Here is a 20,871-nt window from a genome sequence, read left to right on the forward strand (position 1 = left end):
ACCCGTTACCCAATCCCGTTAACTTGCTCAGCTCCAACTCTTATTCTCATTGGTCCCCGTGCGCCTCTATCCCCGCACGTGGTCCTGAGCGACGGCGTCTCCCGCCCGTGAAGGCCGGAGGGCGGGACTTCCGGCGGCGCGCAGTCCAATAAGCACGCGCCGGCTCTCTGCCCAGGCGCTCGCCCCCGCCCCCTCGGCGCCCTGCTCCCGCCCCCGGCTTCGCCTCCCGCTGCCGCCGCCGCAGCCGCTGCCGCTGCCGCCGCCGCCGCTGCCGCTGCCGCCGCTACCTGCGGCCTGGGCCTCCTGCCGCCAGCATGCCGCATGCCTTCAAGCCCGGGGACTTGGTGTTCGCCAAGATGAAGGGCTACCCGCACTGGCCGGCCCGGGTGAGGCCGCGCGGGAGATGGGCCAGGCGGGGGGGTGGGGCAGTAGGGGCCCGGGCCTGAGGGACCCGCGCGCCGGAGGTCGGGGGGTCCCCGAGCTCCAGGGACCCGCCCAACATGGGTCTGGGGGGTCCCTGGGCTTGAGGGACCCGTGCGCCGGGGGTCGGGGGGGTCCCCGAGACTCAGGGACCCGCACGACGGGTCTGGGGGTCCCCGGGCCTGAGGGATCCGCGCGCGGGGGTCTGGGGGCTCCGGGCCTGAGCGACCCGCGCAACGGGGGCTTGGGGGGGTCCCCGGGCCTGAGGGAGCTCACGCCGGGGGCCTGGGGGTCCTGGGGCCTGAACGACCCCGCGCCGGGGGTTTGGGGGTCCCGGGGCCTGAGGGAGCCCGCGCCGGGGGCCTGGGGGTCCCGGCGCCTGAGGGACCCCGCGCCGGGTCTGAGGGCCCCCGGGCGTAAGGGAGCCCGCGCGGGGATCTGGGGGTCCCGGCGCCTGAGGGACGCTGCACCGGAGTCCGTGGGTCCCCGGGCCTGAGGGAGCCCGCGCGTGGTTCTGGGGGTCCTGCCCCGGAGGCCTGGGGGTCCCGGGGCTTGAGGGAGGCCGCCCCGGGGGTCTGGGGGTCCCGGGGCCTGGGGGAAGCCGCGCCGGGGGTGTGGGGGCCGCCGGGAGGCCCAGAGCCAAGGGAGGTGGGGTTTGAGGGACTTGGGGCCTGAGGGGGCAGGGTTCAAGTTTGAAGGAGTTGGTGGTGTGAGGAGAGCTGAGGAACCCGGGTTTAAGGAGAGGGATCACAGGGATGGGAAGGGGGTGCCCCGACTGAAGATCTCATTGTGCGGCCCCAGGCCATGTGTGCGGGCGGGCTAGAGATGAGGGATGCAGTAAGGGAGAAGCGGTGAGGGTTAAGGCAGAGGGGGGCTGAGGGAGGCTAGGGCTGGAAATGGGGCGCGGGGGTTGTGTTCACAGGATCACTGGAGCTGAGAGGACTCATCTGATAATGTGGGGTGTCAGGGACCAGAGCTTGGAATGAGACTTGCTTAAGGGAGCCTGGGGGGCTGGTGCCCTGTGAGGAGCCCCCCCCCCCTCCTCTGGCGGAGGGGGCTGGCTGGGGTGTGGGGCCGAGGGGGATCTTGGAGTGGTCCTCCCTGATACTTGAATCAGATACCTTTTCAGGCTCAAGCCCAAGAGGGAGAGCATCTGAGGGGAGGGGTTGAGCCACGGGGACTTTGGGGATCCCGTGTAGAAGTGGAGATCCAGGGGACCCAGAGGGTCTGACGGGTGCAGGGCGTCCTGAGTCTGGAAGTCTCAGAGAGTGCAGTTCCAGGCACTATCCAGGGCAGGCCAGTGTGGAGGAGGGACCTGGATGTTGTCATCCCCACGTCTTAGGGATAAAGTTGCCCCAGAACCTAGGCTGGTGGAATATGCATGACAGGATTGAAGGAATTTGGGGGGTGGGGGGTGAGAGGCCCAGGCAGCAGCAGGGGGCATGGGAAGGATGAGGCTGGAACTGAAGCAGCACAGGAGTTGCCCAGGCAGTAGTGTGAGATGGCTGGAGATTTCAGCCTTGCGCCCTGCTTTTTGGACTCCCTCAGGGTGGGAGTAAGTAGAAGGGCATCACGCAGAGCTGGGGGTCTGGGTGCAGAGAGCCTGCCACAGGAGGCCAGGAAGGGACACTGGCTAGGCGGTCCTGAGCACAGTTGGAGCTGGTGCTGCCGCTAGGATATCTGAGCCTCAGGCTCAGAGGCGGGTCCTCGGTGAGGTCAGAGCAGAAGCCAGGCCTGGAAGGCGTGGCAGGCTAGTTCTCAGGGAGGTGAAGTTTGGGGAAGCTTCTGTGCATGAGTGGGATGCTTGGGATGGATGCCAGATGCCCAGGGACCAAGGACTTTGAAAAGTAGCCCAGAGAACTGGGGAAGGTAGCTGGGTGAGGGGTGGCAGGGAAGGTTCCAGTAACCCCCAGGCATAGTAGAGAATGCGAAGGGATTAATGGGGACCAGAAAACTCACTTTATAACCTGATTTGCTCGGGCTTATTTTCTTGGGGGTACTCTAGAGCCATGAAACTTTACGGGCACTTCCCTACTTTCCAGAGTACCAGCTTCTCTCTCTCCTCTGTCCCCCCTCCTGCCAGCTCTCTAAGCCCGGAACATTTCCAAGCACCTGATTGGAAGTGAAGGGGCTGCTAGCCTCCTGTGGGGAGGTGACTGACAGCTGCCGGGGCCCATGGGCCTGTAGGGAGAGGGTGGGACTTCCTGGATGCTCAGGGCCTGTCTCCTGCAGCCCACCCCCCACCCTCTGCATCTTTGGAGCTGCCAGCTGCAGCCTCTGGGAGACCGACCACCGACCACCGATCGCCTCTTTGCGGGAGGGGTCCCGTGGGAGGGTCCTGGGAGTGTAGAGAAACTGAGCTTGACCCCATCTCCTGGAGCTTTGCTCAGGTGAAGCACCTACCCTGGAGGCAGAGAGAACACTCGGGGCGGGGGGGAGGGGACAGGTACTCACAGAGGGGGGTTTCCTAGAAGAATGCAGATGCCTCACTGGAAGGTGATGTGTCTCCCTCAGTCAAAGACTCCTTTCCTCCCAGCGTGCTTACCTCATTAGCTGGTTTCTCAGTGATTTCCTGGGTCAGTGGGTGAAGGTGTCCCCCAGCCACCCTCTGACCTGCCTGTCACTGCAGATCGATGACATCGCTGACGGTGCCGTGAAGCCCCCGCCCAACAAGTACCCCATTTTCTTCTTTGGTACACACGAAACGTAAGTGTCTGCAGGTGGGGCTTGATTTTCCCAACTGGTGCCTCCTGGGGCCTCCTGGGTGGCCCGACTCACCTGGGACTGGCCCCCATGGTTCCTTTCTCCAGAGCCTTCCTGGGACCCAAGGACCTGTTTCCTTACGACAAATGTAAAGATAAGTACGGGAAACCCAACAAGAGGAAAGGCTTCAATGAGGGACTGTGGGAGATCCAGAACAATCCCCACGCCAGCTACAGTGCTCCTCTGGTGAGTACCTGGGGATGGAGAATGACTGGTGTGGTGTCTGCAGAGCTCAATTCATGCGCGAATTGGGCGCCACAGGTGGTCTTAGCTTGTCTCATAGGAAAGGAGCAAGGGCTCATTCCCCCCTTGGCACTGCTGCCTGTTCTCTGTCGGGGTGTCCTGGGCCATCCTGGGCACGGTGGGGTGAGTAGCATCCCTGGCGTCACCCACTCCATGCCAGCAGTGCCCCACCCGACCCCCGTCCCCGAAGTCATGACAACCATACACGTCTGCAGACATTGACGAGTACCCCTGGGGTTGTGGAGGGCTGGAGGACCACCCCTGGTGAAACCCAGTGCTCTGCAGTTAGCTTGGGTTTATAATAGCGTTATTACAGCTCTTAAAAAGTCTTTTGTGTTTTCAGAAAAAAAACTTTGTCAGTAACACACCTCCCTTCCCCCATTACTGCCAGATTTTAGGCCTGAGAAAAGGCTGTGGTTAATCAATGTGAGAGTTCTTGCTTAGGTGGAAAAAAGTGCCAAGAACCACAGAGATGACATCTCAGTGGCAAATCAGTGTCAGGAAATGTTCAGGGAAAGAAGGAATTCAGAAGAGTCGAAGTGAAATTCATGGAAAGCCTTGGAAGGTGGCAGAGAGCTACCTTGCTCTGGGCATTTTGGGAAGAGATGCAGATATGAGGGGAGGCTGGGCTGGGGTTCTCTGCTCTGCTTTCAGCCACCATTTTTTTTATTTCTGCAGGAGGTGCAGGGACGCAGAGTAGTCTGGCTTCAGGAGGGGTGGGCGTGAGGTTGGCTGGGAGGCCAAGCAAACTACAGGGGGCAGAGTGTCCTTGCTGGAGAAGAAGAGGGCCTGCGGCCTGGTTTGTGGGGAGGGTCGCAGGAGGCGGAGAGGGTCTGGTGTGTGTGAGCTCAGCCACCACTGATCTGGTAGGCGCTGCTGTATTGAGGGACCAGTAGTCCAAGATGGAGCAGACCCACTTCTGGCCTCCTGAGAGCTCAGGTTTGCTCACCGGCGCTGTCTCTTGAGCCCTGAGGGTTTGGCACCCCTTTCTCACGGGGCCAGGCTCACATTTAGCGGATGTTGGTGGTGGTCTGCTTTTACCTCCTCAGGTGGGTCTAGGAGAAGGAGATTCCCCCTCTGCTGCCCACCGTGTCTCCTGGCTTCGTGGGTGAATGGGTCGGAAGGTCTTCAAGACAGTTGGGTTCTGTGTGATCCTTCCCTGGTCCCAGCTCAAGTGCTGTTGGTTACGTCCTAAGCTTATTACTGCTGGTGAATCATCACACCATCTAAAATTTATTGCACGCCCACGGCTTGCTAAGTGCTATGTAGATGCCTGCCCTCGAGGAAATAAACTCAAAAATGGTACAACCTTGACATTAAACTGGCCCTACACAGACTCCCCAGGTTGAGAAGTAGCTGTTAAGTCTGAGAGCTTGTCTTGCTCTTTGGTTCTCTAACGAGCCTATGGCTCCACACTGAAGGTCCGTTTAAGATGCAGATTTGTGGGCCCCACGCATGGAAGTTTGGGTTTCAGGAGCTCAGGCCTGGGACCCCTGAGGTGTTTCTTACCGCATGTCAGCCTGGATGTTTCTGATGGAGCCAGGCCACAGGCACGCTTTCGGAAGCAGCCCTGTGTGGGTACCGGAGCGGTTTCTTTGTGTAGCCTTCAAGTTTTTCATTTCTTTTTCCATCTTGAATGGGAACGCAGACTCGCGGTACACAATTGGATAAGATACGGAGGCGCGTAGGGATAGTGGGCAGTCTGCCCTGCCTCCCGGTCACTCTGCTGCAGTGTCCTGTCAAGATAACCATAGCTACTCATTTCTTGTATGTCCTCTGAGGTTCTGTATTCCTATGAAATCCTACACAGCTTTCCCTTCTGAAGAATAGAATTCTTAATTTTGCTTATTGTTCTACAAAATATATCTTTTTTTAAGTTTACTTATTTATTTTTATTTATGATTTATTTTTTAAAAGATTTTATTTATTTATTTGACAGAGAGAGACAGCGAGAGCAGGAACACAAGCAGGGGGAGTGGGAGAGGGAGAAGCAGGCTTCCAGCAGAGCAGGGAGCCCGATGTGGGGTTTGATCCCAGGACCCTGGGACCATGACCCGAGCCGAAGGCAGACGCTTAACGACTGAGCCACCCAGGTGCCCCGTACTTATTTATTTTTAATAATCTCTACATCCATCATGGATCTCAGGATCCTGAGGTCAGGAGTCACACGCTCCACTGACTGAGCCGTCCAGGTGCCCCAATGTATATATATATTTTTTTAAGATTTTATTTGTTTGACAGAGAGAGAGAGAGAGTGCACAAGCGGGGGGAATGGCAGGCAGAGGCAGAGGGAGAAGCAGGCTCCCCGCAGAGCAGGGGGAGCCCGACACGGGACTCGATCCCAGGACCCCGGGACCATGACCTGAGCCGAAGGCAGTTGCCCAACCAACTGAGCCACCCAGGCGCCCTCCCCATAATATATTTTGACTGTTGGTTTGCATGCAGAGAACATACTCATTCTTCCCGACAGCCTTAACTCAGCTGGTTCTTCCACTAAGAGGGGACAGCAGGCCCTGTTCCTGCATCTCCTTGCCAAGGTGGGAGGTGGAAGGTGGTATCTGAGTGTGGTTCCAACTTCATTGTCCTCTGGTCCACACAGTAATCCTGAGAGTAGCCTGGGCAGGTAGCATCTTTTTCATTTTCCAGATAAGCAAACTGAGGCCCAGAGGGACCCAGCTAGAATCTGAGGCCTCTTAGACCTAGACCAGGGTTTTTCAGCAATTGTGGCTGGATCGTTCTAGGCCCAGGGTGGGTGGGGGTGGGGGGTGCTCCTGGGCACTGTGGGGTATTTAACAGCATCCCTGGCTCCCACCTACTGGATGTCAGGAGCGCCCCAGTTTCAGCAGCCTCAGATGTCCCCAGAAATTGCCAAATGCCACCAAGAGAACAAAAGTCATTTCTGGTTGAGAACCATTGGCTTAGAAGGATCCTAGAAATACATGCTTGTCCCTCAATAGAGGAAAAGGGACAGGGACCTCTCCACGGTTCTCAAGCTGGTGAGCATGAGCTAGGGCTAAAGCCCGGGCCTCCCATGTCCCAGGCTGGAGGAGGGCCCCAAGAATAATCTTTGCACCTTGGGCTGGGGTTAAGAGCCCTGTGATGTGAGCACAGGGACCTGGGTTCGAGTCCCGGCTCTAGCACTTGCTTACTCTGAGCCTTGGGGCTCCACATTGCCTCTCTGAGCCTCAGTCTCCTCATTTAAGACAGAGGGTCATGGTAGTGTCTTCGTCTCCCAGGGTTGCTGGGGGGAGCCCCGTGAGCAAGCGCACATCAGGCACCTAGCACAGGCACAGTGCTGAGCAGGTGACAAGGTACCAGTTTCGAATGAGGCCAGGCTGGACGTGACCTTCCCACTCCGCCTCAGTCACCCTCCTGATCCATTAAGGCGCTGAGAGACATGAATGCTTGCCTCCGTCACCAGGACATCAGGCTCGGGATGGTTGGAGGTCGGCTGGCTCTTAGCCTTTGTCTCCTGGTTCCTCTCTGAGCCCCATCCTTTTCTGTGTGGACCAGATTTCCCCAAACCTTTGCCGGCAGGCAGTTAGATCCTGTGGGCTGACCCCAGGAGATCCAGAGTTCCCGGGTTTATCTACGGGCACAAGGTAGGGCCAGTCACTTACCTTCCCAGAGAGTCTGTTTTCCTAATTTTGGGACAGGCCCGTTTGCCCCAGCCACCTGGCCACACCTGAGAGTCGTGAGTTGGACCCCAGTTAGTCGGGAGCTTGGCAGAAGCAAGGAGGGGTTTTAATCAGCAGCAGCTGCGTCCAGTGGCCTGGGCCTAGAGACCAAGGCAGACCTGACTGGTATCCCGCCCCTGTCACATAGTCGCTGTGATCCTGAGCTGTCACGCCACCTTTTCCTCAGTTGCAAAATGAGGGTCACCGTTCATACCCGGTACACCCAGGGAGAGATGGTGAACTTGGGGCAGGGGCTCGCTCTGAACCAGTGCCAGCCCTTACTGAAGCTGACCCTTCTATAGGAGAGCCGTGGGCCTAGTCACTTAGCCTCTAAGCTGCTGTGCCTCCCCTGCCATGGAGAACAGGGGTCATGTCTCCCTGCTCCCCACCAGGGCTGCCGTGAAGAGAGTCCGCGCCCTGGTGCAAGGTGTGATGGAAGTCCACCGAGAAAGCGACATTATTCTCTCCTATCGTTTGAGGTTCGGGGCCTGACCTACTTAGTGTCACATCCTTCAATCTTGTCAACCATTATACAGATTGGGCCCTGTCACTGTGCCACAGGGGAGATAAAAGGTCCTCGGTGCTGAGTGCAAGGTCTTGCCAACACCTGGCCTTTATTTTTCTCACCTGTTAACCCGGCCACGTGAAGGCCGGATGGGCTCATGACCTGGGAAGGACTGGGGGCTTCCTGCAGGAGGTCATGGACGGGCCGGGTCCCCTCCCGCCCTTTCCCTCTGGCTGCCCCCGCTCTGGCACCCACATTTCCGCTCTTCTAATGCGTTTCCGTGTTGATGTGCTGCCAAGACCTTGCCCGTCTGCTGTCCAGCGCTGGCGGGTTCCCTTCCTCCTGAGCCCCTGGCGGCCCACGCTTCCGCTTCTCCTTGCTCCTCGGTCCTGGTCTCACCTCGTGCGTCCTGTCGGCGTGGCCCTGGAGGGTCCTCACATGTGCGTTTCCTTCTTGTCCCCCCGCTTTTTTCTTGGCCGGTGTGCATGCAGCACCCCGACCCACTGATGCCCCAGCCGTGATGACACCAAGGGAATGTGACTTTTTTCTTTTTTTTTTTGGATTCAGGAAATTCACTATTTTAACCATTTTAAGCATATACCTCAGTGGCTTTTGATACCTTCATAGGGTCACATGATCATCTCTGTTATCTAACTCCGCACATTCCATCACCCCACAAGGAAGCCCCCTCCCCATTACTTGTCATCCCCAGCTCTCCCCTTCCCATAGCCCTGGAGAACTCTTTTTTTTAATAATTTTTTTTTTTAAGGTTTTATTTATTTATTTGACAGAGAGAGACAGCGAGAGAGGGAACACAGCAGGGGGGAGTGGGAGAGGGAGAAGCAGGCTTCCCGCGGAGCAGGGAGCCTGATGCGGGGCTCGATCCCAGGACCTGGGATCATGACCTGAGCCGAAGGCAGACGCTTCACGACTGAGCCACCCAGGCGCCCCAAACTCTTTTTTTTTTTTAAAGTAGGCTCCACACCCAACGTGAGACTTGAATTCACAGCCCTGAGATCAAGAATGGGGCGTTCCACCGACCGAGCTGGCCAGGTGCCCCACCTCTGAGAACTGACGAACTTTCTATTTCTGTGAATTTGCACATTCTAGATAGTTCACATAAACGGAGTCCTGTTTGGCCCCTCAGCCCTGGTTTCTTTCACTGAGCGTGGTTTGGAGGTTCATCCACGCCGTAAGCCACGTCAGAGCCTTGTTCTTTTTATGGCCCAGTAGTTTCCATCCTGTAGCCGGGCCATGTTGTGTTTATCAGTAGGTGGCCGTTCGCCTTGTTTGCAGAGAATGTAGCTTTAAGGGCACCTGAGTGGCTCAGATGGTTAAGCGTCTGCCTTCGGCTCAGGTCATGATCCCAGGGTCCTGGGATCGAGTCCCGCATCGGGCTCCCTGCTCCTTGGGGGCCTGCTTCTCCCTCTGCCTCTCTCTCTCTCTCTGTCTCTCATGAATAAATAAATAAAATTAAAAAAAAAAAAAAAAAGAATGTAGCTTTAAAAAGTTTCAATCTCTCTCATAAAAAAAAGAGAGAAACCAGTTATTCAGTAAAGAAGTCCCACAAAATAACACGATCGGGTTTTACGCTCGGGCTCAGCTGTGCTGGGCACCCCCAGGCCTGTCGTGGGCACCCCGTGGCACGTTGTAGCTGTGCAGGTCCTTGTCCCCCGTTAGCATGTGGGCTCCCCGAGGGCAGGGATGCCATCTGGCTCACGTCTGGCCCCTGCCCTTTTGCATGCTTGGGACAACTTCTCAACTAAAATGTCACGCCCTCCAAGGTTCCGCCCCAAAACGCACTTCGGAATACTCCTGCCCCTCCCCGATCCCTTGGCACCCATGTGCCAGTGCTGTCCTCTCTCCCTGTCCCCACAGTGTGACATGAACATGCTGCAGCGGCTCCCGTCTACCTCTTCCCCTGGACTGTAAACCCCCCGGGGGCAGGGGCCTGCTGTGCTCGCCTGCACAGGCTCGCTGCCTACCCCGCCCTGTGCCCGACGCAGGCCCCTGCCCACGCGCCCACTGAGTGTGTCCCGAGCCCAGCACAGGGCGAGCTCGGAAGGGGTTGCTGTGTAAGCACCTGCTGGCTCTGTGGCTCTCTTTGCCTGAGCGGGCACGCTGGGTGACACAGAAATCACAGTGCCTCGCAGGGCAAGCCTGGAGGGCCTGTGTTCATAACGATGAGAGTATTAATGATAGAAAAGCCAACTCTGGTGGGCCTCTGGCCAGGCTGGGCACTATCCTCAGTATGTCACATCCCGCTTCTGCCTCATCCTGCCCACAGCCCTGTGAGGCCAAAATGGTGCCATCCGCATTGCTCGGTTTGGGAAACTGAGGCACTGAGAGGCTAAATCACTGGCCCAAGATTTGATCTGTAATCCTAGCACCCCCTGCGTGTGTCGTCTCGCCCTCCAGCCTCCGTTCTCGGGGCTTTCTGGGCCGCGGGTCCCCAGTTTGGAAAGTGAGGAGGCCAGACCCTGACATTTGAGACCCCGCCGTGGGTTCTGCCCCCTGGGTCACCGTCCTGATTGGGAAATCCACCCCAGCCTGATGGTGACTCATGGTCTGTGCCCCCCCCCACCTCAGCCGGTGAGTTCCTCTGACAGTGAGGCCCCTGAAGCCGACCCGGCGGGTGAGAGCGAGGACGACGAGGTCCGGGGGGTCATGGCCGTCACAGCCGTGACCGCCACAGCGGCCAGCGACAGGATGGAGAGTGACTCAGACTCAGACAAAAGCAGTGACAACAGTGGCCTGAAGCGGAAGGCTGCAGCCCTGAAGGTAGGGGTGGGGCAGGAGCTCCTGGCCCGGGGCGGCGGGGGGGGGGGGGGGGGGCGGGTTGGGGACAGGCAGCCCAGCCTCCCCAGCTATGCCTTGGGCCTTCCTCCTCCCTCACGAGGCCTACGCCTCCGGCTGCCTCTGTCCCCCTGTCCTGCCTTTCTTGTTTTTTAATACGCAGTTTCATTCTGATGTATTTTATTATTTTTATTTGTTACTCTTTTACATGAGTCATCTCATTAACCTTTATGATATTGCTCAGTAGATAGTACTGTTTCCACTGTGTAGATTATCACCTCGGGGAAGGCTGTGCGCTTAGCGTGGCTCTCTAGTGTGAAGTTGAAATGCTTTCCTGTATTAACCCGACCTTTTACTCAACACCAGCCGGACTGAACAGATACTGGCAGAACTCGAATGCATGTGCTTGCTCTTGGCTTTTCCCTCCCAGGAGCCTCCTAGCTGAAATTATGCCCTTAGCCTGAATATGCAGATAATTTTTCTGCATGATTAACATGGTTTTTTTTTAATACACTTTTTGAAAAATCGAGATACCATTCACATACCACAAAACTCACCCTTCCAAAATACACAATTCACTGGTTGTTAGTACACTCACGGAACTGTGCAGTCACCACCACTGGCTAGTTCCAGAACATTCCATGACTCCAGAAGAAACCCTGTCCCCATCAGCAGTCATCCGCCATCCCTCCCCAGTCCCCAGCTCCCAGCCCCCACGTGCCCCCTTCCCGTTCGTGGATGAGCCTGTTCTAGACGTGTCACACACGTGGGATCACACCCCGTGTGGCCTTCTGTGTCTGGTTCCCTCCCTGAGCACTGTGGGCTCAGGGTCCATCCCCGGGGCAGCGCGTGTGGGTGTCTGGCTGCTGCTGGTGGCCATTTTCACGTGTTTGTCCGTTCACCACCTGATGGCCGAATGACGTTCCCGTGTGTGGTGGGTGCATTGTGTGTATCCGTTTATCAGTTGATGGACATCTGGGTTGTGTCCACTTTGGCTGCTGGAGAACATACTGCTGAGCATGGGTGTGTGCAGATTTCTGTGGGGACGAGAGTGTTCAGTTCTCCTGGAGATAGTCTCTTTTGTGCCTTGTCTGCCTTTTGACTGCTTTTAAACATTTGGGTGCAAAATGAAAGGACTAGGGTTTATCATCAACTTCTTTGACAGAGTAAGGCTTTCCTTTTATTATTTATAAAAATAACACTTGCTTTCGGTTCCATTCATAAGGATCAGCCGCACTCGTTGTAAGTTGTAAGGTGTAAAAAGCGTGGAGCAGCTAGTAGAAAATGCCCACATTACGTGGGAGGGCTTCCGTGCCAAGGACTGGACGCAGCCTGACGTGTTTCTCCGCAGTCCTGCGTGTGCCTCACACACAGGGCGGCTGCATGAAGCCCAGAATTCCAGAATTGGCAATCACGCACATACTCTGTGTGAAACGCTGAGCATTTCTTTGTAATTATGTCCCGTATTAAGTAGTAGTCTTTAGCGGTTGAGAAGTAGTCTATAACATGGATGATTTCTAACCAATGTATTATTAAAATTGTTGGGCATTTAGGTTTTTCCAATATAGTGGCATCATTTTATGAAGTTCCCCATTATTTCTGTTTACAGTTGCTGGGGAGGTTAAACAGAAATGTGTAGAAAATAGCCTCTCCCACCATGCCACCCTTTAGAGGTAAACCTCTATTTGTAAGTCAGTACTTAGATTTGTTTTGTTTTGTTTTGTTTTGCCAGCTTTGCCTTAAACAGATCTAAGTTCTTATTACAGTACCTTTTAGCCACGCAGGGAGAATTTAAGAGACCTTTTCCCTGGGAGCCTCGTGGCACCAGCACATTGCAGCTCTCCTTTCCCTGATCCGTGAGGGGCTGTGGTTTTCCGGCCCGGCCGGATTTCTATGTTCTCTCTTCAGTTGACATTAACTTGTTGGTGTGTTTCTGTGGATCCATGTTCTGCTCTTCCCGTCTGTCCTCTGAACGGCTCTGTGGCAGACTTCCTTCATGAGGACCACACGACAGACCCTGACCCCAGCCCTGAGCCCTGGTAGCTCAGCACTGCCCGCCCCCGCCCCCCCCCGGGGTCTGTTCTCTCTGGGGTTCCACGATCTCACTGCTCGGGGCCCCTCCCCACCGCCTTCCCTTGCACCCTGGCGTGTAGACATTGGGAGGGCAGGTCCTGGGTCATCTTAGTCCCTGTGATTCCTGCCTTTTTGTCTGGGGAATCGGGCCACGTCCCAGCTCAAAACGCTTACCCTGGAACTGCCTCGAGAGTTACTGTCATAACTCTAGATGCCCTGAGCACCCCGGTTGAGAGTCCTGTGCTCTCAGGCTGCAAAGGGAGAGCATGCGGCGCCCCTAGACCATAGACCACCTCTGATTCGAGATCATTCCTGGAGGCTGGAAGTCTGAGATCAAGGTGTCGGCAGGGCTGGTTCCTTCTGAGGCCTCTCCTCGGTGTGCAGACGCCCCCTCCCATCCTCACGTGGTTTTTACTCCGTGTGTGTCTGTGTCCTGACCTCCTCTTAGGAGGACACAGGTCATACTGGATTAGGGCCGCTTCCGTGACATCATTTTAACTTAATTACATCCTTAAAGGTCCCTGTCTCCAAACCCTGTTCCCTTCTGAGGTCCTGAGGGTCAGGGCTTCACCACAGGAATTTTAGGGGGACAGGGCCTGGAGCCAGGGAGATGCTCAGGTGACTGTTGTTATGAGAACCGACGCATTTCTCAGGTGTGACAAAACAGAGGGAAAATGTGCTGTACCTCAGCAGTTGCCGGCTAGGAAGACCCAGGTTATCCCTGGTTGAGATCTGTTTCTAAAGCTCGGTTCTTTCTTCATAAAAATTCTTCTGTTGGCCTCTTTGGGTGGACGTCAGGGAACGTGTGAACCTCTGAAACTGAATTCAGGCTGTATGCGTGCATGTGTGCATATGTATATTTTTGTTTTTTTATTGAGGTGAAATTTACGTTAAAAAGTAGCCATTCCAGGGGCACCTGGGTGGCTCAGTCTTCAAGCGTCTGCCTCCAGCTCAGGTCATGATCCCAGGGTCCTGGGATCAAGCTCCGCATCGGGCTTCCTGCATCGGGCTCCCTGCTCCGTGGGAAGCCTGCTTCTCCCTCTCCCCCTCCCCCTGCTTGTGTTCCCTCTCTCACTGTGTCTCTGTCAAATAAATAAAATCTTTAAAAAAAAAAAAAAGTAGCCATTCCAGAACGCACTGCTCAGTGGCGTGTGATCCATTCCCAGCGTTTGTGCAGCCCCCACCTCTGTCTAGTTTCAGAGCGCATGCATATGTCTTTTTCTGGGGAAAGGATGCTTGGTTTGGTTTTTTCCTTCATTTTTTTTTTTTATTGCGCTAAAGTACACATAATATAAAATTTGCCGTTTTAACTGCACAGCTCCGCGGCATGAAGCACACTCACACCATCCTGTAGCCACCCCCACCCTCCGTCTCCAGAACTTTCCATCTCCCCACGCGGAGACTCTGTCCCCATGAAGCACAGACTCCCCACCCCCTGCCCCAGCCGCCCCCCTCTCCTCTCTGTCTCTGTGGACGGGACTCCTCTGGGGACCTCCTGGGAGTGGGGTCCTGCAGGATGTGTCCTGGGTCTGGCTCTTCTCACTGAGCACATTGTCCTCACAGTTCAAGATCCGTGGTTTTTAATCACATCCTCAGAAGGGTCCCTGCTGCCTCCCAAATGTTCCAGAACCTCAGCTCTTCTCCGGGGTGTGAGCGGCCAGGCGGGAGACAGCTCTGCTCCCACACAGGCTTTCCGATTGTTGATCTGTTTGGGCTGCTCCCCTACTAGATGTCGGTCTCAAAACGAACTCGAAAGGCCTCCAGTGACCTGGATCAAGCCAGTGTGTCCCCATCAGAGGACGAGAACTCAGAAAGCTCATCTGAGTCAGAGAAGACCAGTGACCAGGTGAGCAGGTGGTTGGCTCCCGTGGGTGGGCGGGCAGGCAGGTGGATGCCCGCATGGGAGCCGAGCAGTGGTCAGCTGGGGGGCCCTTGCTCAGCCCCCTTCTCTCTGCCCAGGACTTCACCCCTGAGAAGAAAGCTGTGGTCCGGGCGCCTCGGCGGGGCCCCCTTGCGGGACGGAAGAAAAAGGTAGAGGTGTTTTGTTGTTTTGTTCCTACCTGCCTGACTGTGGGAGACCCCGAGAGAGCCTCTCCATGGTCACCGGGCACCGTCCGTGGTTCGAGTCGGTCCTTTTTGGAGGAGGGTAGGTCATAGGCCACAGGGAGCCCTTGGGACCACCACCTTCCACCTTCCACTTTCTACCTCTGCTTCCGCTGATGGCTTCAGCCCCTGGTTCCTGAGCTCGGTGTGTGCAGAGCACTTCCCTGGGGCCGGACCCGCCATGCCCCCGCCGCTCCTGAGAGAAGCGCAGAGGCCAGTTTGGGCGATGGGGCGCTAGAGCGCTGGCCTTGGAAGGGAGTGAGGTGCCCCAGGCCATAGTGTGTATTCGAAAGAGCTCTAACCGCTGGAGAAACCAGTGGCCCTCCTCGTGCCCCTGCACTCTGCCAAGGAGGAGAGGAGGCCCTGGGGACGTCACAGGCCACGACTGAGCCGGACGATCAGGGTGCTGCAGGCACCTCGGGGTGGGGGGGGGTGGGGGGCCTGCCTGTGGTTCCCAGCCAGCGTGAGGGGTTTCTGGTCGGAGGGACTGTCTGGGAGTCGGGGGCCGCAAGGGGCACTGAGGCCTGTCCGTGCTCTGTGTTCCTCTCGCCTCCACGGCCCGGCCTCTCTCAGAAGGCGCCCTCGGCCTCCGACTCCGACTCCAAGGCAGAATCCGACGGGGCCAAGGGCGAGCCGGTGGCTGTGAGCCCGTCGGCGCCGCCCCGCTCCTCCTCCTCCTCCTCCTCCTCCTCCTCCTCGTCCTCCTCCGACTCGGACGTGTCTGTAAAGAAGCCTCCTCGGGGCAGGAAGCCAGGTAGGGTCCCCGTGGTGTGCCCCCCCACCTCTGGCTGCCGGGGGTTTGGGGGTGGGGGGGGCACCCACATAGACCAGGCCGCCCCCTCCTTTCCTGCAGCGGAGAAGCTGCCACCAAAGCCCCGCGGGCGGAAGCCGAAGCCCGAGCGGCCCCCGACCAGCTCGAGCAGTGACAGGTGGGTGCGCGGCGACAGGCCGGTGACGGGGCGCCCCCCCCCCCGGGGGGGGCGGGGGGGGCGGCGCCCGGCCCGCTGCAGCCTTCCGACCGGCCTGCGCCCCGCAGCGACAGCGACGAGGTGGACCGCATCAGCGAGTGGAAGCGCCGCGACGAGGAGCGGCGGCGCGAGCTGGAGGCCAGGCGGCGCCGGGAGCAGGAGGAGGAGCTGCGGCGGCTGCGCGAGCAGGAGAAGGAGGAGAAGGAGCGGAGGCGCGAGCGCGAGCGCGGGGAGGCCCCGGCGGGGGGGCAGCGGCGGCAGCAGCGGGGCTGAGCTCGGCGACGAGGACGAGCCCGTCCGGAAGCGAGGCCGCAAGGGCCGGGGGCGGGGGCCGCAGTCGTCCTCCGACTCGGGGCCCGAGGCTGAGCTGCAGAGAGAGGTGCGTCCCGGGCTCCCCGGGGGCGGGGGGGGGCGGGGGGGGCGCGGGGGGGGGGATGGTGACTGAGGGGCTGCCCCGCGGGGCGGGCGCCTTCCCGCAAGTCAGTTCGTGACCTGCAGCACCTGCGTGCCGCGTGCCCCGTGCCGCGCTAGGGCTCCGGGGCCGGGGTGTCGCGGTAGAGTCGCGAATGAGACCCAGAGACCCTACCGCGAAGGAGCTGACGTTGAAGCGAGGGAGACGGGACGACCTGAGATACGTTCCAGAGTGTTCATTGCTAAGGACGAGAAAGGGTCGGGGGGCCGCAGCTGTCGGGTGAGGTTTTCTGTTTTAGGGTGAACCCCAGAGGCTTTAGTTGAGACGGTGCCATTAAGTAAGGACGGGAATGAAGCGAGAGGTGATCTGGGAAGACAGCGCGGGGGGAATAGCACTCTAGGCAGAAGGCACGGTCCAAGCCAAGGTCCCAGGGCAGCACTGGGTCTGGTGTGTTGGAGGAATAGCCAGGAGGCCTGTGTGGCTGGAACAGAGTGGGTGAGGAGGAGAGAGGGAGGAGGGGAGGGTAAGGAGGGGCTGGGGCAGATTGTGCGGGGCCTCGGGAATCAAGGGGAGGACCTGAGTTTTTACCGCAGTGAGTGGGAGCCCTAGAGGGCTATGGGCAGAGGAGTCGGACCTGACTCGCGTGCTCACAGGTGCCCTGTGGCTGCTGTGGGAGGGAGGGAGGGAGTCTGGGTGATGGCGAGCAGTTAGGAGGCCTCTGACGACTGGCAGTGACCATCAGGTGCCGTGCGGTCCCGCAGGCCCGTCCGCTCCCCGCTCTCCTGGCACTCACGGCCTGCCCGAATCTGAGCCTGACTTTCCAGGCCTGTCACCTTCTGGGTGGGGTCTGCTTGACGGGAGGAAGCAGGACGACACTCTGTTCTTTGCCCTGTCTCTCTTCCTTTGAACACAAAACGGGGACCAAGACCCCTGCCACAGGAGAAATGTGTGCGACGGGGCTGCCCCACCCATTGATGGAGTGTTCCTTTAGGGCCTGAGAGGCTGCTGCCCGGGGATGGGCCGGACGCAGGAGTCCTCCTTCCCCTCGCATCCTGCCCGTTGCGCCAGGTCCCGACAGTGCACAGGTGGTGGCGGGAAGTGTCAGGCCGTACCTCTGAGGAGGAGAGCTCCCACTGCCCCCACTGCCCCCCGTTCCCAGCACTCCCTTTTCTCTGGCCACTGTAGGCAAAGAAGGCAGCAAGACAGTCACAAAGCACAGAGCCCGCAAGGAGACCCAGCCAGAAGGAGAAGAGAGGGCGCCCTGAGGAGAGGCCCCGAGCCAGGTCAGCACCCGTCCTGCCTCTGCTCCCACAGCTACCTGGGGGCCCACCTGCCCCGTGCTGGTCCCTGCGGTTCTCAGCCTCCTGGGGACCCATCACCCATCACCCTTTACGGGAGCGACCCGATTTCCGAATTCAGTCTTGGAGAGAGAGCCAATCCAAGAGTCCCGTTCTTGGGGCCCCATCAGCTTACGTAGGAACCATTGCTCCGGGACTGTGATTCTGCCCCCAGGGTCAGCGCGCCGTGTCTGTGGTCCTCACGCTGGGGGTGCTCCTGGCATCGAGGGGGGCCAGGCGCCCCCCTCCCCCCAGAGAGTGACCCGCCCAATGTCAACAGTGCCGAGGAGAGGGACCGTCCCCCACACCAGTAGTTCTGAGACTCTGAGTCCGAGGCCCACCAAGGCAGGGGACACAGCTCCTCTCCCTGCCCACTGGCCAAGTGAGATTCTGGCATCAGTGAGGGAACCTGCCCGTGGAACTTCGGCAGCTTCTGCCAAGTAGAATGTCGAGTCCAAGCTGTGGAAACAGGCCTTCCGTCATTGACGGGTGTCAAATTGGGGCACCTTTCCGTAATTCGTTCACTCGGGTTTCTGTTAAGTAGCCACTAGCTCTCAGTCGTATGTTCATAATGATGCCAATTCGGAGGCTTGATACTGTTTACCAGCAAAAACCAGAGGAAGGGCTGCCCTCCCTGGTCACTTCAGGTGACTGCCTAGACCAGGTCACCACGGGCCTGACCCCCCCACCCCTCCCGCTTCCAGGGCCCCCCGGGGGTCTCCCTCCCAGTGGCTGCGGGTCCCCCACCACACACTCAGAGGCTGGCAGTGGCCGGGTTGGGGCTGCTGGACGGGAGTCCAGGGCGGGACTAAGGGGTGCGACTCCACAGGCCTGCGAAGGTGGAGCGAACCCGGAAGCGGTCAGAAGGCTTCCCGCCCGACCGGAAGGTGGAGAAGAAGAAAGGTGAGGGGCCGGGTCGCTGACAGGGAGGAGCCTGAGCCAACAAGGAGCTGGCTCCTGTCACAGCAGCGGTGCTAGGGCAGGCCCCCGGCTCTCTCTGATGAAGGGTCGTGGGAGTCGGTCAGGTGTGGGGGGCCAGGCCTGGCGGCCCCCGCAGCCCTGCTCAGGCCCAGGTGTTCCATTCTCTCCTGGCCCCAGAACCTTCCGTGGAGGAGAAACTGCAGAAGCTGCACAGCGAGATCAAGTTCGCCCTGAAAGTTGACAATCCGGTGAGGCCCTCGCAGGGCACCGAGGCCACGTTGCAGCCACTTCCTCCGAGCCAAGCAGTCCCCCTGTCCCTCGTGTCCGGAGCTCCCTTAGAAGCCTCAGGAAACTAGGGCAAATCCAGGGTCTTTGTTCTCCTGGGTGTCCCCCCCAGAGGGCCCAGGTTGGCTTCCTCAGGTACATTGCTTGGTGTCCCCAGCGGGTGGTGCCAAGCAGCCCTCCCAAGCGCTGCGTCCCGACCACTGTTCCTGGGGTTCCCTGGCACTCCACCTTCCACCCAGGGAGTCCCGTGGGGCCCCGAGGGCTCCCTCAGCTAAGGTGCTGCCCCTCCTCACTCCCCTCCTAACCCTGCAGGACGTGAAGAGGTGTCTGAACGCACTAGAGGAGCTGGGGACCCTACAGGTGACCTCACAGATCCTCCAGAAGAACACAGATGTGGTGGCCACGTTGAAGAAGGTACGGTGGGAACCCAGCAGTGGAAGGGGCTGGTGGCAGGCGAGGCAGGGATCTGCCCAGGGAGCCTGGGTTCCCGGCCGCAGCGGCCCTCAGTCCAGGAGGACGCGGGCGCACTGGCAGGCCAGAGTGCCGGGGTCCACTGCGCTGTGCTCGTGGGAAGGTGCTGCCAGGGGTGGTGGCGCTGGGGGCGGGCCTATGGCGGGGGGTGAGACCAGCTGCATCTCCTGAGCCAGGCCTCTTGCGGGCCAGATCCGCCGTTACAAGGCCAACAAGGAGGTGATGGAGAAGGCCGCGGAGGTCTATACCCGGCTCAAGTCTCGGGTCCTGGGACCAAAGATCGAGGCCATCCAGAAGGCGACCAGAGCTGGGGTGGAGAAGGAGAGGGCCGAGGTGGAGAAGGCCGCGGAGGCGCTGGCCGGAGAAGAGGCTCCCACGGAGAGGGCGGAGGTCGAGGCGAGCGCTGGTGAGCAGGCACCGCTCGGCGCTCCACCCCCCCCACCCCCCACCCCCCCCCACGGCTAGAGTGGCATGTTCCTGCTGGCACGCTGCTTGCCTGGCTGTGTTCCCAAGGTCGCCGGGGCCTGGTGCACGCACACACCTGAGCTGCTAGTAGACCCTTGGAGGCAGCACGGGAGGCCGTGCGTTTGTGCGTGCGGGCCCTGTGTGGGAGCATTGCTGGGGCAGGCCTCGGGTTGGAGAAGGAGGCTGTCTCCCACAGGCAGCGAGAATTCTGCCACTGAAGCACCAGTGCCCCACGGGTGTCTCCCACAGGAACAGTGGCACTGGTCCTTGCCTAAAGGGAGGGCGGTCCTTCTTGCTGGGGTCACGTGGTGCCCATGGAGCTGCTGAGAAGTGTTCCTTCAGACTGGGGCAGGATGGCTCAGCTGAGGCCTCAGCAGGCCCAGGGACAGCCTGCAGGGGGCGTCACCTTATTTCTGTGCCCGGCAGGCTTTTCCGCCGTTGCCGGTGGCCGCTCATTTACTGGCTCCTCCCTCTTTAGGCTTTTGTGTGTTTCGCCGTCCAGCAGGTGTAGGGGTGGGGGGTGTGGGCGCACAGGATCAGGGCCCTCGAGGCAGGCGGGGCTTCCTTTAGGGCCCCTGGCCCCAAACCAGTGGGCAGGGTTACGGGGCCCCATGAGCCTCTCTCCCGCCAGATCTCTCCGCCCCGGTGAATGGCGAGGCCACGTCCCAGAAGGGGGAGGGCACAGAGGACAAGGAGCAGGAGGAAGGACAGGATTGTGAGGAGGGGCCGGGCTGCGGCTCCTCCGAAGAGCCATTACACACCGAGTGAGTACCCCCACGGGCGGCAGCCCCGGGCGGGGGCCGCCTCCTGACGAGGCCTCCACTGCGTGCGCTGCTCGTTCTCGTGAGGGCCACGGGGAGTTGTCCTACGCGCCGGCCTCCCACCCCCACCTTTGCCGCTGACCCCCGGGGGCCCCGTCGAGGGAGCTCCGTGGCTCTGAGCTGCTCTGGGCCCCGCCTCTGGGAGGATGGCTTCCTCTTAGCGCCCCGGGAGCGGGCACAGTGGGCTGCTTGATGCTGAGGAGCCCGCGCCTGCCCGCGCCTGGCGGGGGTCCGGCTGGGGCAGCGTAGGGGGCCCCGGACGTGGGCTGCACTCCCCAGGGCGCTGGGTCTCTGTCGGCGGTGGGAAGCCGGAGGGCTCACCCCCGCCCGCCTGTGCTCCCACCAGCAGCGCGCGGGAGGGCCCCGAGCTGGATGCGCCCGGGAAGGAGCGGCAGGAGCACGCGAGGGCGCGGACGGACTCGGAGTCCCTGGACGAGGAGAACAGCTGAGCCCCGGCGGCCAGGCCCACCCGGCACACGTAGGCGCCCCAGGCCTGCCCCGGCCCCCGCCCGCCACCTGCGGCGCAGAGACCTGTTGGGGAAGCGCTGTGCTGTCCCTTTGTATCTGTCCCCTGGGTTGTTTTTCTGCCTAACTTCTGTGATTTCCAGCCG

General features: G+C 59.5%; 1 protein-coding gene across 1 annotated transcript; it reads left to right on the forward strand.

Annotated features, from left to right (window-relative positions):
• The first annotated feature begins 219 nt into the window (after positions 1-219).
• HDGFL2 (HDGF like 2) lies at positions 220-20,846 on the forward strand. The gene is given in 17 exon segments (XM_027584371.2): positions 220-386; positions 3,050-3,126; positions 3,231-3,369; positions 10,198-10,389; positions 14,207-14,323; positions 14,437-14,508; positions 15,154-15,334; positions 15,434-15,509; positions 15,617-15,785; positions 15,787-15,927; positions 17,146-17,243; positions 18,127-18,200; positions 18,396-18,466; positions 18,816-18,917; positions 19,167-19,380; positions 20,071-20,203; positions 20,607-20,846. Coding segments are annotated over 17 exon segments (2,031 nt in total). The 5' UTR covers positions 220-314; the 3' UTR covers positions 20,710-20,846.
• The last annotated feature ends 25 nt before the right edge of the window (positions 20,847-20,871 follow it).

Source organism: Zalophus californianus, chromosome 1 (genome assembly GCF_009762305.2).
Source record: "Zalophus californianus isolate mZalCal1 chromosome 1, mZalCal1.pri.v2, whole genome shotgun sequence".
NCBI lineage: Eukaryota > Metazoa > Chordata > Mammalia > Carnivora > Otariidae > Zalophus > Zalophus californianus.